Source organism: Mastigoproctus giganteus, chromosome 7, assembly GCF_048544385.1.
Source record: "Mastigoproctus giganteus isolate SK-2022 chromosome 7, ASM4854438v1, whole genome shotgun sequence".
Lineage (NCBI taxonomy): Eukaryota > Metazoa > Arthropoda > Arachnida > Uropygi > Thelyphonidae > Mastigoproctus > Mastigoproctus giganteus.
Genome location: NC_143581.1, coordinates 120,663,443 through 120,681,312, shown reverse-complemented (window position 1 = coordinate 120,681,312; position 17,870 = coordinate 120,663,443). Strand labels below are relative to the sequence as shown.

The 17,870-nt window shown below is 39.5% G+C and overlaps 1 protein-coding gene across 1 annotated transcript in view; it reads left to right on the top strand.

The window, feature by feature from the left end:
- LOC150083167 (xaa-Pro aminopeptidase 1-like) overlaps positions 1 to 17,870 on the top strand; it is an 886,380-nt gene that overhangs the window by 113,909 nt on the left and 754,601 nt on the right. Inside the window, exon 3 of the mRNA XM_090377885.1 lies at positions 5,396 to 5,459. Within this exon, the coding sequence (XP_090234011.1) occupies positions 5,396 to 5,459 (64 nt within the window). The remainder of the gene's footprint in view (positions 1 to 5,395; positions 5,460 to 17,870) is intronic.

The following is a 17,870-nucleotide window of genomic DNA, read 5'->3' as shown; positions in this document are numbered from 1 at the left end:
CTTTTTCTTCGTAGGATTAATGTCAACATTTGCTCAGGTTCTGTCAGTGAAATTATTCTTGTAGTAATGGAATCCTTTATTCTACACTCCAATTTAAAATCTCACCTTTATCTAAACCTCGGTTTTCCAGTAAATGTGCTGAGGCTGTTCAAGCGAAGAACGTTGCATATCGTAATTGGCTTGCTTCCAATTCTTCATTTTCATTTTCTGCCTACACCAAAGCTCGCAACAATTCTAAAGCATGTATTAATCAGTCCAAACTACATTTTGAACAGGTTATGAGCAGAAAAATTGCTTCTTGCCATAATAGTAGCCCAGCATTCTGGTCTCTTGCCAAAGCTATTGGCTGCAACTTTTGTCCAACTCTGCTCCCACCTCTGTCAAAACCACATGGTTCTGTTTTCACTTCGCCCAAGGATAAAGCTGACCTGCTAGCATCCCATTTTTCTTCCAACTCGTATATTAATGATCTTGGTAAAATATCTCCCACCTTTCCTATCATGCTCCATTAAATGCCTCCTATTGTCTTTCGTCAAAAGGATGTCAGAAGAATTTTGGCAAATCTTGATGCTAAGAAAGCTCCAGGGCATGATGGTATTTCTCCACTTGTTCTCAAAAACCTATGCTCTTGAACTTACTCCTATTTTTTGCCACCTTTTTTCACTTTCTTATTCCAAAGGTGTTTTTCCTTCTGCTTGAAATTTGCTTATATCAGGCCAGTTCCTTAAAAGAGTGACAAATCCCTCCCATCCAATTATCGTTCCGTTGCAATTACTTCTACTCTTTCTAAAGTAATGGAGAAATCAATTAACCGCCAACTCTTAAATTACCTAGAAACCTTACGTCTGATCAACGATCGCCAGTATGGATTCCGTCAGTATCGATCCACTGGTGATATTCTGGCTATGTTACCCATTTATGGGCAAATTCAATGGAAAAGTTTGGTGAAACACAAGCAGTTGCACTTGACATCTCAAAGGCTTTCGAGCGTGTGTGGCATAAGTGGTTTGCCAACTGTTTTTTGTAATTGGTTATCCAGTTTTCTCTCTGATCACTCATTGAGGGTGATGGTAGATGGCTCTCTGTGTTCTTCACTAATGCTGGTGTCCCCCACTCTTTTCCTGTTGTATATTAAAGACTGGAAATTCCATTTACTGGAAATCCTTTCCATAGGTTTGCTGATGCTTTCCGTTTTGAGAAACCTTGCCCTGCTCAATCAGCTTCAACTTCTCGCTACCAATTCTCTGCTACCAGTTCGTTATCTGCTTATCTGCTACCAATTCCTTAAATGCTGAACTAGGTAATTCTCCAGTGGGGAAAAAAACAACTTAGTTGATTTCAGTCCTTCTAAAACTCAGTCTTGTCTTATATCTCGCAAAAAGGTTTTTTCTGCTCCTATGCTTATCTTTGGTGACACTCCGATTTCTAGACAAAATGATATATCTCTTTTGGGGATTACCCTGACTTCTAATATCCTTTGGCACAAGCACATTACAAATATTGCTTCTTCTGCATCTAAAAAACTCGGTTTTCTCTTTTGCTCTCGGCTTTACTTTTCTTCCAAACTTCGTTCACTTTGTATAAATCTCAAATCTGCCCTACCATGAAATATGGTTCCCACATCTGGGGTGGTGCCCCCAAAACGTCTGTTAAGCTTCTAGATTACATTCAGAAAAGGGAAATTAGGTTAATTAATGACTCCTCTCTAACAGTCTCTCCACTCGATGTCTCATAAAGATACTGTTTCTGCTGCATGCCTTTTCTACAGATACTTCCATTGGCACTGTTCTTCTGAATTGGCTTCTATAATTCCTGCTCTCTCTTTCAAAACAGTCCGAACACCAACCAACATCCAATTAATGTCCAACTTCAAACTCACAGAATTAACTTTTCATCTTATTCGTTTATTCATTCTACTGCCGTTTTCCGGAACAACCTTCCTTCATATATATTTCCTGAAAATTAAAATCTACAGAAGTTTAAATCTGCTGTCAACAAATATCTTCTTTCGTCTTCTCAACCTCCGCCCCAAGCGCATGGTACTCAGTACTATAGCATTAACATTATCATTAGCAGGGGCACGTGATGCAAGAAAGCAAGCTTATATAGCATCAGACAAGGGAAAAAAAAAAAAAAAAAAACCCTTATTTCACTCATTCCCTCACTCCAAATGTTTGTCAAGTTCTGCCTTGAATCTGTTTAAGCTATCAACTTCTACAACGGCAGATGGAAGTTTGTTCCAGCAGTCAATCACCCACTGGCTAAAGGCAAACTTTTGCACATCTATCCTAGATCTGTCTTTTCTCAATTTGAATTTATGCCCTCTCAGGTGATTATTCTGGGCAAGAGGAAAAATCCCGTCAGCATTGATCATGCTCAAACCATTCAAGACTTTATACACCTCAATCAGATCACCTTGCATGTGCCTAGTCTCCAGACACTGTAATTTGCAAAACTTAAGCCTTTCTTCTTAAGTGCAACCCTTTGTTCTGTTCATCATTAATCTTGTTGTCCTTCTCTGTACTCGTTCCAACAGCTCTACATCTTTCTTAAAATGAGTATATGTATATAGTACTCAAGGTGTGGGCTTACCATTGCGTTATAAAAGTGGATAATCACCTCCTTATCCCTGCTAGAAAAATTCATCTATCATTGACAAGACACCATGAGCTACTCTTGCAGACAGTCTGCACTGCTCAGAAAACTTCATATCTGCCTGCATAATAATCCCCAGGCCCTTTTTGTTCTCTACCACTGTCAGTGTGGAACCACAGAGTTGATACATTACTTGGGATTATTCCTTCCCATATGTAGTATTTTACATTTGTCAATGTCAAACGTCATTTGCCGCCTATCTGCCTATAGGTTCTAATACGTCTCGTGTTTGAGGTTTTCATAAAAAAAAAAAAAATTGAAGCTTATAACAGCTATAGACTTGATCTGTAATAATGCCACAGAAATCGTTAGGATGATAAAGGTAGATTATGAGAAATTGTTAGCTTAGAGATCAAAGAACGAGGGTACAAAGAGTTCATGTATGTGAATACAAAGAAGAGAACAAATCAGTTTGGTCCCTTATCTAATGGGTGTAAAGTCTTAGATAACCCAGCTGATGTTGCAGATGAATTGAATAGATATTTTCCATTGATGTCTACCAAAGAGTCTTCCTGGTAAGTCGAAACTGCATGAGTGAAGCTGACAGCATTAATATTAGTGATATAGAAATTTAAAATTATTTATTAGAAAAATTTTGAGCTAAATGCAGGTATTAGGCTCCTGGAGTTGACAGCATATACCCAGTAAATTTTAGGAAGGTGGCAAGGTATATCGAATCATTAAGGTTAATTAATTATGAGTGCATCACTGGATTCTGGGACTATTTCCAGTATTGGGAAAATGCTTGTGCATGTTCTGATAATATGTGAAGGTGGTTGTAAGAGTAGTGAAGTGTGTTACTACACACTGGTCAGTCTGGTTTAAGTGATTGGAGGCAGGATGAAGAGTGCAATATGGGATTATTTAGATAGAAATTGAATAGTTTTTGTAATTTTTTATAGTTTTTGTAATTGGAAACTCATGTTTAGCTAACATGGTTGATTATTTAGAGTTACGCTTGAGCTAGATGCAGAAAATAACACTTTATGTCAAAATTTGCAGAAGATGTCAAAAGTGATGAGTAGTTAATGATCAGTACATAGCGGAGGTACACCCTAGTAGCCGAGTGGGCAGGAGCGGGAGTGCAGTAGCACACGCTCTTTGAGTAGACCGGGGTTCAAGCCCCTGACTGCTGAATACAGTCGATCTGCCAATCCGCACTGGACCAGTGTGGCAGATTATGGTCCATTTCCCTCAACATGAATTGTTGAGGAGGCTTCCATCCTGCAGTGGGTTGATAATGGCTGCACTTTACTTTACATAGCGGAGTTTCTTCAGCATGACTTATTTAGGGATTGCTATTCCCCAATCACTTGGGGAATAGCAATCCCTAAATAATTTGTATACTTAGTGCAAGTTTATTCAATTAAAAACAGTAGAGGAAGAAATGGATTTGATATTATGATATAGTTGAACGTGAAATTATCTGAGGAATGTATAAGGGGAGAGAGAAGTCCCTTGGTGGCCTATCAATGATGTGTTGTATAATTGCTGGTATAGGTAGATAGGTCATAATTCCATTAAGGCAATTAAAAGGCCACACTTAGAATACTGTGTTCACGTAGAGAGACCATACCTAAGAAAAAAGACATAGTACATCTTGAAAGGATCTAAAGACAGGCAACATGCTTGTGAAATCAGCGAAAGATGTCCTTATGAGGAAAGACTTTGAATATATGGTCTTCAAAGCATTGGTAATAACTTGGGGCCTCCGTAGCCGAGTGGTCAGGAGCGGGAGTGCAGTAGCACGCGCTCTTTGAGTAGATCGGGGTTCAAACCCCTGACTGCTGAATACGGTCGATCTGCCAACTCGCACTGGACCAGTGTGGTAGATTATGGTCAATTTCCCCCAGCATGAATTGTTGAGGAGGCTTCCATCCTGTAGTGGGTTGATAATGGCTGCACTTTACCTTTTTTTACCTTCAGATGCCTTACAGGAGATTGAGGTGTACATGGCTTCGAAGGTGGAATTTGCATGCTTATAAATGATTCCTGAACTAGGAATCTTAAATTTAAATTACAGTGGATGGATTGTAGGAAATTTTCTTTTAGCCATCAGGTTGTTAATTACAAATAAGTTATCTCCATAGAGTGGTTGAGGTTGACAACTTTGTGAAATTCAAAGGTCAGCTGGATAGACACTTAATTGATGAGAGAGTCAAATAGGTAGGTTATTTTTACTTTTAATTAATCAATTATTTTTATTATTTATTTTTGGTTTGTGCAGATTCATAGGTCTTCCTTGCACCATATAACTAATACTAAATGCATGCTGATTTACTGTACTAAATGTCCAAAGTTTTAAATGGTTCTTCTTTTGACACTGCAATCCTATTTGGTCTGTGTTAAGATCATACTTAAACGAAGGATTAAACTTATCTGTAAAAAGTTTTTTATTCATAAATCAGTAAATTGTCATTTGATTTCTTAGATAAAATTGTCTTTAAGAAGTCTGTCATTTATCTATCATTTATATATCTCAAAATGTCTGAATAATGAGGAATAAACCAGTGAGTTTCATAAGATGTGTTTATGTTTCAAGTTCATTATTCAGTAAAGAGGGAAAATGCTAGCTAAAATTTATAGTAAAGTGTATGTTTAAATTTGGTTTTAATACAGATGAGCCTTGCATTATAGTATAATGCTTACATGCAATTATTCACTATAAATTTTAGTAAAATGTCATCTTTACCTTAATTTCTTTAGACGGTTTCAGTGTCTTTAATGTTTTCTTTTGCAGAGTGAGTATATAGCACCATGTGATGAAAGAAGAGCTAAAATATCAGGATTTACAGGCAGTGCAGGTAAGTGTTAGTTGTATTTATGCCATTAATATTATTATTAATATTAATAATTATGTGTATAAATATACAAATTTATTTGCTCTTCCAAACAGCTAAATAAGCACAGAGAGCTTTTATAAATTAAGATATAGGTTTAGAGTCACATTTCTAATCACATTTTCAGCTCTATATGAATCACTTTAAATAGGATTCATATCATCTATGCAGTTTTCTGGTTTTAACCTGATGTTTGCTTAGCCTCTGATAGATATGATACAACTAGTCTTTCTCCAAAATAAGCCGTGAATTAGGGTTGAATTTGAAAGTGTCTGCAATTCTGCCTAGACACGATAGGAGGGAGTATATGATGAGAGCCTTGTCGATCAATTCGGCCCTGGAAATATTGTGCAAGACTCAAGAGATACAATTTTTTTCAGCCTGGACTGTACTTGTTAACAGAAGAGACTGCTTCTACAGGGATGGGATACACTTAAATAGAAAGGGTGCAAGAATATTTGCTGACGCTATCGAGGCAGTGTTAGGTGGGTTGGAAAACTGCTAGCTTGGGGGGGAGACAAACACTAATAAATTAACAGCAGCCATTAAAAGACTAAGACTATTTCAGAGGTGAAAGAGATTCTTGCACTGCTTCTATTGGAATGAGCAGAAGCCTGAAAAACAAGATGCAGGATATTTCAGAGACTGCTGGGAGTCATTGCGGTACAAGTAAACACATTTGTTGTGTTAGGGTGGCTAAGAATAGGAACAGGTGCATGTACACTTGCGTGTACACCAATGCTAGGAGTTTAGTAAATAAATTTGATGAATTTGAGGTATTGCTCAAAATGTCAAAGGCAGATATTGTTGAGATTTCAGAGACGTGGTGTCACACAGATATAAGGAATGCAGACCTCAATTTGGGGAGTACAACGTCAACAGAAAGGATAGACAGGATAGGAAAGGAGCAGGGGTTATGCTATTAGTTAAGAAACACATAAAATCCAAGGACGTGAAGCCAGTCGACATCGCTGGACAGTGCAGTGTCGAGTCAGTTTGGTGAGACATAAGCATTGGGAGATCAAAATTGAGAGTAGGAGTGTGCTATAGGCCTAATGACTCTGATGAGTATAATAAGAAACTGTACAGGGAAATAGAGTGGGCCAGTAAATCAGAGAGTCTTATAATGGGGGATTTTAATTTCCCAAGTATTGACTGGAATTTGGGGGCTGGTCACTCAAACACTAGCAAGGCTTTTGTGGATTTATTGGATGATTGTTTTCTACATCAGCATGTTCGGGAGGCAACTAGAGGGAGTAATACTCTTGATTTGATTATCAGTACTGATTCTTCATGCATTAAGAATCTGCAGATAAAGGAACCACTAGGTGGCAGTGATCACAGTGTGCTGAAGTGTGATTTACTCAAAGAGGTAACTACCATTAGGGGTAAAGGGAAGGGTTATTGCTTTCGTAAAGGCGACTACGATGGACTGAGACAGTATTTAAATTTATACAGTGGGACCAACTGATGATGTTACCAACAGCAAATTCAAAATGGGAAGCATTCAAAGAACTTATCTTGGAAGCTACTAGGCTTTACATACCAACTAAGAAATATTGTTCAAGGTTTCGGCCTAAGTGGATGTCAGATGAACTAATCAGACATATGGCAGAGAAGAAAAATGCATGGGATACATACAAATTAACATGTGACAAAGAAGCCTATGATAGACACAAGTTGATCTGTAACCAAGTTACAAAGGAGGTTAGGCAGGCGAAGGCAGATTACGAGAAATCTTTGGCAAGGGATGCAAAGAAAAACAGCAAAGAGTCCTTTACTTTCATAAACTCTAGAAGGAAGGGGATGAATCAGATTGGTCCACTTGATATCGATGGGTCAACTGTTGATGATCCTGCTCAGGTAGCTAACAAACTAAATGAATATTTTGCATTGACATTCACACATGAGGAGTTATTCAGCGAGTGGAATGCCAGAGGTGTATTCAACTCTGGCAGTAAGCTAGAGAATCTTGTAATAACTGAGAGTAAAGTGGAGGATAAATTGTTGAAGATAAACACAAGAAAGACACCTGGGGTAGATGGGATCTATCCGATTATATTAAAGGAGGCAGCAAAGGAAGTAAGCAAACCCTTAGCCATAATTATGAGAGCTTCCTTGGACTCAGAGGAAGTACCCACAGACTGGAGAGGTGCAAATGTGACCCCAAATTCACAAAGGTGGATCAAAGTGTGACAAAGTGTGATCAAAGTGGTCTATAAGTAATTATAGACCTGTGAGTTTAACTTCTGTTCCAAGAAAATTAATGGAGGCCCTGGTTAAAGAAGCACTGCAGGATCATCTAGACAAGACTTCAGTTATAGCTCGGACACAGCATGGTTTTGTTAAGGGGAAGTCTTGCCTGACCAATTTGATTGGATACTCTGATGCAGTCACAAAAGAACTGGATGCAGGGAATAACTTTGATATTATATACTTGGATCTTAGAAAGGCTTTTGATACTGTTGCACATGGAAGACTGCTGCACAAATTGGAGCAGTGTGGCATGTGAAGCAAATTGCTGCTATGGATAAAGGGGTGGTTGAGGGGGAGAAGACAGAGAGTGGTAATCAATGGACACTGCTCATCGTGGACTAATGTTATTAGTGGAGTCCCTCAGGGTTCAGTGTTGGGTTCATTATTATTTTCTGTATTTATAAATGATATTGATGATGGTATATCAAGCTTAGTGTCCAAGTTTGCAGACGATACGAAGGTTGACAGGGTTGTCAAGGACACTACTGACACTACGTAGTCATATAGTTATAGTTACGCTGGTTATTTTTTATTTTTAATTTAGATAAAGAGTTTTTGTGGATTTTCTTACGATAGGTAAAACCGTTATTTCGTTCCATTTTTGTAGCCATTGTTTTTGGATATAGTGGTAGGGAATTCAAATTTTTTAATTGAGGTAGCTAGGTAGCTCTAACGCATAATTATATAGTAATACGCTTCACTGTTTCTATTTAATAGTTTCTATTCAAATACTATTGATATTTAATTTATTGATTTTATTAATTTAAACTACCATGCCCCAAACTAGAGCAGCAAAGCAACGGGCACAAAGTGGCAGGAGTGCTGTGACTCGGGGGAGAACTGAGGGGGGGCAATTCTCCAACGCATCACAGTCTAAAGAAATGTGCAACTTGTGAAATGTTTGCAGAACTCTCTGGAACGGAACATGATATTGCCATGGGGGATGTCTTTGTGTGTGCGCGATGCAAGGAGTGTATCGAAATCAGGCAACAACTCAGCGTTCTTATGGGCCTATATGAGAGCTTGAAGGACAGGGTGGATGCCCTCGAAGGAACTAAATTGAGGGGCCCATCAGGCTCTCAGCTGCCCACATCAACGCCAGAGCTTGCACTTGGTCATCACGCAACACAGCGGCAACCCCTAAGGCAGAATGCGCTGGTCCCACAGGAACTAGTTGTTGTTGGTGACTCTATTGTCAGGGAAACGGGGAACATCCTTTGTAAAAAGGATAGGTGGAACAGGACCAGGGTATGTCTGCCAGGGGCAAAGGTTGATGACGTTGTAGAGCGGATATCATCTTTCAAGGGCACAAAAGGTGATATAGTTGTACACGTTGGCACTAATGATATTAAGAGTAGGAGACCGGCAGAATTACTCAACAAGTACAGGTCACTGTTGAAAAAAAGCCGTGAAATAGGGTTGAATTTGAAAGTGTCTGCAATTCTGCCCAGACACGATAGGAGGGAGTACATGATGAGAGCCTTGTCGATCAATTCGGCCCTGGAAGGATTGTGCAAGGCTCAAGGGGTAGAATTTTTTTCAGCCTGGACTGTACTTGTTAACAGGAGAGATTGCTTCTACAGGGATGGGATACACTTAAATAGAAAGGGTGCAAGAATATTTGCTGATGCTATCGAGGCAGTGTTAGGCGTGTCGGAAAACTGCTAGTTTGGGGGGATACAAAGACTAATAGTTTAACAGTAACCGCAGGCAGAGGTGAAGGTGATTCTTGCACAACTTCTATTAGAATAAGAAGCGACCTGGAGCGAGGGGTGTTGGGGGTTTCAGGGACGGATGGCAGTCATCATGGGTATATGGGATGTGTTAGGGTAACAAGGAATAGGCATAGGAGCATGTATGCTTGCAAGTATACCAATGCTAGAAGTATAGTAAATAAATTTGATGAATTTGAAGTGTTGGTCAAGACATCAAAGGCGGATATTGTTGGGATAGCAGAGACGTGGTGTCACAAAGATATAAGGAATGCAGAACTGGAATTTGGCGAGTACAATGTGTACAGAAAGGATAGACAGGACAGAAAGGGAGGGGGTGTTATGCTGTTAATTAAGAAAAACATAAAATCAAAGGAAGTGCACCCAGTTAATATAGATGAACAGTGCTCTGTTGAGTCAGTTTGGTGCGAGATAAGCACTGCGAAAGGAAAAATAAGGGTAGGAGTGTGTTATAGGCCTAATGACTTGAATGAGTACAACGAACAATTGTACAGAGAAATAGAGTGGGCCAGTAAATCTGAATGTCTTATAATGGGGGATTTTAACTTCCCAGATATTGACTGGAACTTGTGGGTTGGTCACTCACACCAGTCAGACTTTTGTGGATTTATTGGATGATTGTTTTCTGCAGCAGCATGTTCGAGAGGCAACCAGAGAAAGTAATACTCTTGATCTGGTTATCAGCAGTGATCATTCGTGTATTAAGAATTTGCAGATAAAGGAACCACTAGGTGGCAGTGATCACAGTGTGCTGAAGTGGGATTTACTCAAAGAGGTAACTACCGTCAGGGGTAAAGGAAAGGGTTTTTGCTTCCGTAAAGGGGAGTACAGTGGTCTCAGACAGTTTTTAAATTCTGTACAGTGGGATCAACTGACGATGTTACCAACAGTAAATTCTAAGTGGGAAGCATTCAAGGAATTAATCGTGGAAGCTACTAGACTTTATATACCGATTAAGAAATATCGTTCAAGGTTTAGGCCTAAATGGTTATCAAATGAACTAATGAGACTCGTGACAGAGAAGAAAAATGCATGGGATGCATATAAATTATCAGGTGACGCAGAAGCCTGTGGCAGATATAAGCTAGTCTGTAATCAGGTCACAAAGGAGGTTCGGCAGGCGAAGGCGGATTACGAGAAATCTTTGGCAAAGGATGCTAAGAAAAACAGCAAGGATTTCTTTACTTATATAAACTCTAAAAGGAAGGGGATGAATATGATTGGTCCACTTGACATCGATGGTTCGACTGTTGATGATCCTGCTCAGATAGCAAACAAACTGAATGAGTATTTTGCATCTACATTCACACGTGAGGAATTATTACAGTTTGAAAATGGAAGAAGGTTATCAAATTGTAGCAGTGTGCTTAATGATTTTGTAATAACTGAGAGCAAAGTGGAGGAGAAATTGTTGAAGTTAAACATAAGAAAGGCACCTGGGGTGGATGGGATCTATCCAGTTATTTTAAAGGAGGCGGCAAAGCAACTAAGCAAACCCTTAGCCATAATTATGAGAGCATCCTTGGACTCAGGGGAGGTTCCCATGGACTGGAGATGTGCAAATGTGTCCCCAATTCACAAAGGTGGATCGAAGGGTGACACGAGTAATTACAGACCAGTTAGTTTAACTTCTGTTCCGGGTAAAATAATGGAGTCACTGGTTAAAGATGCATTGCAGGATCATCTAGACAAGACTGCAGCAATAATTCAAACACAGCATGGGTTTGTTAAGGGAAAGTCTTGTCTGACAAATTTGATTGGTTATTATGATGTGGTCACAAAGGAACTGGATGCGAAAAATAATTTTGATATCATATACTTGGATTTCAGGAAAGCTTTTGACACTGTTGCGCATGGAAGACTACTGTACAAATTGGAGCAGAATGGTATTAAGGGTAAGTTGCTACAATGGATAAAAGGATGGTTAAGTGGGAGAAGACAGAGGGTGGTAATCAATGGGTGCTGCTCTTCATGGACTAATGTTATTAGTGGAGTCCCACAGGGTTCGGTGTTGGGTCCACTGTTGTTTTGTGTATTTATCAATGATATTGATGAAGGTATATCAGGCTTAATGTCGAAGTTTGCAGATGACACAAAGGTTGGCAGGGTTGTTAATGACAGTAATGGCAGTGTGCTACTGCAACAGGATCTAGATAATTTGGGCAGATGGGCTAAGAAGTGGCAACTGAAGTTCAACCTTGACAAATGCAAAGTACTGCATATGGGTAGAAGTAACCCCAGAGAAACGTACCAACTGTGTGGTACTACACTTAAGGTGGTAGAAAATGAAAAAGACCTGGGAGTAATTGTGCAGTCAGATATGAAGTTTTCTGAGCAATGCAGACAGGCTGCTAGGGCAGGTCATGGGGTTTTGTCAATGATATATAGGAATTTTGCTAGCAGGGAAAAGGAGGTGATTGTCCCTCTGTATAAGGCAATGGTCAGGCCACGCCTTGAGTACTGCGTACAGGTCTGGAGGCCTCATTTTAGGAAGGATGTAGATTTGCTTGAGCGTGTACAGAGAAGAGCAACATGATTGGTGAGGGGAATGAAGGGATTCTCTTACCAAGAGAGGCTTAAGTTCTGCAAATTGCAGTGGCTGGCGACTAGGCACCTGCGCGGTGATCTGATTGAGGTCTATAAGGCCTTGAATGGGTTGAGCACGCTGAATTCTGATGGGATCCTTCCACTTGTTCAGATTACGAACCTACGGGGACATAAGTTCAAATTAAGAAAGGACAGATGTAGAATAGATGTGCGGAAATTTGCCTTTAGCCAGCGGGTGGTTAATTGCTGGAACAAACTTCCATCTGTTGTTGTGGAAGTTGATAGGTTAAATAAATTTAAGGAGGAACTGGACAGGCATTTGGAGGGAATGGTATGATGATTTTTTTTTTTTTTTTTTTGGCTGAAGCTGCATAAGCTCCTACACTTGCTTTCTTGCATCATGTGCCACTACTACTACTACTACTACTACTACTACTATGCTGCTGCAACAGGATCTTCAAAGGTTGAGCAGATGGGCTGAGAGGTGGCAAATGAAGTTTAACATCTATTTTTGACTTCTATCCCTTGTTGGGGAAGTTGATAGCCTAAATAAGTTTAAGGCTTAGCTGGACAAGTATTTGGAACGAACAGATTGGTGAAATGGAAGTTGTTTTTTTTTTTTGGCCTTTGTTTTACAAGACTTCTGTTTTACCTCGGACACAGCATGGGTTTATTAAGGGGAAGTCTTGTCTGACCAATTTGGTTGGATACTATGATGTTGTCACAAAGGAACTGGATGCAAAGAATAACTTTGATATCATATATTTAGATCTTAGGAAGGCTTTTTGATACTGTTGCACATTAGCATTAGTAGAGGCATATGATGCAAGAAAGCAAGCTTATGCAGCAACAGACAAAAAAAAAAAAAAAACCTCTCCCATTTCACCCCTCCGTTCATTCCCAATACCTGTCCAGCTCAGCCTTAAATTTATTTAGGATAAAAGATGGAAATCTGTTCCACAAAATCAACCACCCACTGGCTAAAGGCAAACTTCTGCACATCTATCCTACAACTGTCTTTCCTCAATTTGAATTTATAGCCTCTCAGGTGATTATTCTGAGCAAGAGGAAGAATCCCATCAGCATTGGGCATGCTTAAACCATTCAAGGCTTTATACACCTCAATCAGACACCTCGCAGGTGCATTGTTTCCAGCCACTGTAATCTGCAAAACTTAAGCCTTTCTTCGTAAGAGCAACCCTTTGTTCCATTCACTAATCTTGTTGCCCTTCTCTGTACTTGTTCCAACAGCTCTACATCCTACTTAAAATGAGGCCTCCTGACCTGTATACAGTACTCAAGGTGTGGCCTGACCATTGCCTTATACAAGGGGATAATGACCTTCTTATCCCTTCTAGAAAAATTCCTGTATATCATTGAAAAGATACCATGAGCTACTCTTGCAGACTGTTTGCACTGCTGATAAAACTTTATATCTGCCTGCACAATTACCCACAGGTTCTTTTCGTTCTCTTCAACTGTGAGTGTAGTACTACAGAGTACTACACAGGCCCCCATTATAACGTGGTTCGCTTTACGCTGATTCACTATAAAGCTGTTCTTATATTATAACCCGTATCTCACTATAATGCTGTCACAGATCACAATAATGCTCTTTTACAGATTGCATTTTTGCATATTTAATGAAATCGTTTCATTTGATGGAGTTGATAGCTTGAAAATGAATAGCAAAACAGCATTAAAACGTTTCCTACGCCGACTTGAGAAATTTTCTCGCACGCTAATTTAATGCAGTACAGTGACTTGTTACGTAGTTCTGAGATCAACATTTTAAACAATTATCAAGTATATTGCTTCTATTATTTGCATTATATGCATTTATCCAAAGACTAATCATCACTCAATACAGTATTAGACATCGTGCGTAACGGACAGTTTACTCGAACATTGTATCGTAATTAATGCAACCAACACAGTTTCATTTTCAAAGAGTTAATAATGACCGATAAGACTGAAAAAAGCAACAGCGTCTGGACGCAGTACGAATACTATAAAGGTAAGAAAAATACTGAATTTGAAAATTAAATTAGACGTTTTGAAGCAAATCGATTCCGGTCAACGACAAGCGGGTGTGTGCCATAATTTAGGACTTGCAAGTTTAACTGTAAGAACAATTATAAAAAAATATAGAATTAATCTTAGCATCGGGAAAGATAGATGTTCCACTGCAAGCAACTAGGGCTAGGCCGACTATTAGGATTGAAATGGAAAGACATAAGTAATTTTATTGAAAATAATATCCAATGCAGAATTCAGTTAAGTTAAATTTTATAAAAGAGAGAGATTAGCCAATATCTGAAAAAATGATGATCTGAAAAAAACTCACCTTAAAAAAAAAAAAAATGTGGAACCATTTAAAATTGGTAAGGGCTGGTTGAATAGATTTAAAATCTAGGGAGAAGCCGCAAGTGCAGATCAAGGAACCGAAACTTTCAAAAAAGAACTTGTTAAAATTATTGAAGAGGGGTATTGTGTGTTATACTTCTCAACAAGTTTATAACATAGATAAAGCAGGACTTTTGTGGAAACGAATGTCTAAAAGAAGTTTCATATTGAAAGAAGAAAAAAAAAAACATGGCAGGTTTCAAAGCGGCGAAGGATCGGGTGACTTTATTGTTGGGTGGTAACGTTGTGGGGGATTTAAATTAATACCTTTTCTTTATTTAGAAGAGGGCCAACCCAAAATCGACATTTTTCATGACTTAATTCATCAATTAAATTAAATCAATTAAAGTCAGTTTAGATCAATTAAATTCATGATTTTAATTGGAATTTTAAGTTTAATTCTGATACGTAAGTAGTTACCACATAATTATATATGTATGTAATGCAGAATATTTTATATGTACAAATATTTGAATATTAAACATTTTGACCGATATTTGTGCATCTTTTCACTACCGGTAGCCGAGTGGTCAGGAGCGAGAGTGCAGTAGCACACACTCTTTGAGTAGACCGAGGTTCAAGCCCCTGACTGCTGAATACGGTCGATCTGCCAACCCGCACTGGACTAGCGTGGCAGATTATGGTCCCTTTTTCCCTCAGCATGAATTGTTGAGGAGGCTTCCATCCTGCAGTGGGTTGATAATGGCTGCACTTTACCTTTTTTCACTACTGTTTATTATTGATTAGGAAATATCCTATGGCATCGACCGCAACTTACAAATACATATGTTACCTTATGGGAATGTGGCGCTCGCTTAACGCAGATTCACTTAGCGCTCTGTTTTTCCGGAACAAATTATCACGGTTAAGCGGGGTCACCTGTACTTTACATTTGTCAATGTTAAACTTCATTTGCCACCTCTCAGCCCATCTCCTCAACTTTGAGGAAAGATAGTTATAGGATAGATGTGCAGAAGTTGACCCCAAGTGTGCAAATGTGACCCCAATTCACAAAGGAGGATCAAAGGCTGACACAAGTAATTATAGACCTGTGAGCTTAACTTCTGTTCCAGGAAAATTAATGGAGGCACTGGTTAAAGAAGCACTGCAGGATCATTTAGACAAGACTTCAGTTATAGCTCAGACACAGCATGGTTTTGTTAAGGGGAAGTCTTGCCTGACCAACTTGATTGGATACTATGATGCTGTCACAAAAGAACTGGATGCAGGGAATAACTTTGATATTATATACTTGGATCTTAGAAAGGCTTTTGATACTGTTGCACATGGAAGACTGCTACACAAATTGGAGCAGTGTGACATTGGAGGCAAATTGCTGCTATGGATAAAGGGGTGGTTGAGGGGGAGAAGACAGAGAGTGGTAATCAATGGACACTGCTCATCGTGGACTAATGTTATTAGTGGAGTCCCTCAGGGCTCAGTGTTGGGTCCATTATTGTTTTCTGTATTTATAAATGATATTGATGATGGTATATCAAGCTTAATGTCCAAGTTTGCAGATGATACAAAGGTTGGCAGGGTTGTTAAGGACACTACTGACACTATGCTGCTGCAACAGGATCTGGAAAGGTTGAGCAGATGGGCTGAGAGGTGGCAAATGAAGTTTAACATTGACAAATGTAAAGTACTACACATGGGAAAAAGCAACCCCAGAGCAACGTATCAACTCTGTGGTACTACACTGACAGTGGTAGAGAATGAAAGGGACTTGGGGGTGATTGTGCAGGCAGATATGAAGTTCTCTGAGCAGTGCAGACGGGCTGCAAGAGTAGCTCATGGAGTATTGTCAATGATATACAGGAATTTTTCCAGCAGAGATAAGGAGGTGATTATTCCATTGTATAAGGCAATGGTCAGGCCACACCTAGAGTACTGTATACAGGTCTGGAGGCCTCATTTCAAGAAGGATGTAGAGCTGCTGGAACGAGTACAGAGAAGGGCAACAAGATTAGTGAATGGAACAAAGGGGTGCTCTTACGAAGAAAGGCTTAAGTTTTGCAAATTACAGTGTCTGGAGACTAGGCACCAGCGACGTGATCTGATAGAGGTGTATAAAGCCTTGAATGGTTTAAGCATGCTCAATGCTGATGGGATTCTTCCTCTAGCTCAGAAAAATCACCTGAGAGGGCATAAATTCAAATTGAGGAAAGACAGATGTAGGATAGACGTGCGGAAATTTGCCTTTAGCCAGCGGGTGGTTGGTTGGTGGAACAGACTGCCATCCCTTGTGGTGGAGGTTGATAGCCTAAATAAGTTTAAGGCTCAGCTGGACAGGTATTTTGAACGAACAGAGGGGTGAAGTGGAAGTGGGTTTTTTTTTTTTTTTTTGGCTGATGCTGCATAAGCTTGCTTTCTTGCATCAAATGCCTCTACTAATGCTAATGCTAATGCTAAGTTTGACTTTAGCCAGTGGGTGGTTGATTGCTGGAACGAACTTCCATGAACTAGACAAACATTTGGAGAGAGTGGGTGGGTGGGTGAAATGAGAAGGGTCTGTGTTTTTTTTTTTTTTTTTTTTGGTTGATGTATATAAGCTTGCTTTCTTGCATTATGTGCCCTGCTAATGCTAATGTTATTCTTTACACTATCAATTCGTGATATATGTTACGCTATACTGTAACGATTACAATGTTAAATTAGTTATATAGCATTAGTAGAGGCATATGATGCAAGAAAGCAAGCTTATGCAGCATCAGCCAAAAAAAAAAAAAAAAAAACCCTTCTGCTTCGCCCCTTCGTTCTTAAATTTATTTAGGCTATCAACTTCCACAACAAGGGATTGAAGTCTGTTCCAGCAACCAACTACTCGCTGGCTAAAGGCAAATTTCCGCACATCTATCCTACATCTGTCTTTCCTCAATTTCAATTTATGCCCTCTCAGGTGATTATTCTGAGCAAGAGGAAGAATCCCATCAGCATTGAGTATGCTCAAACCATTCAAGGCTTTGTACACCTCAATCATATCTCCTCGCAGGTGCCTAGTCTCCAGACACTGTAATTTGCAAAACTTAAGCCTTTCTTCGTAAGAGCAACCCTTCGTTCCGTTCACTAACCTTGTTGCCCTTTTCTGTACTTGTTCCAGCAGCTCTATATCCTTCTTGAAATGAGGCCTCCAGACCTGTATACAGTACTCAAGGTGCGACCTGACCATTGCCTTATACAAGGGAATAATCAGCTCCCTATTCCTCCTAGAAAAATTCCTGTATATCATTGATAAGACACCATGAGCTACTCTTGCAGCCTGTCTGCACTGCTCAGAGAACTTCATATCTGCGTGCACAATTACCCCCAGGTCCTTTTCATTCTCTACCACTGTCAGTGTAGTACCACAGAGTTGATACGTTGCTCTGGGGTTGCTGTTTCCCATATGTAGTACTTTACAATCGTCAATGTATAAGGCAATGGTCAGGCC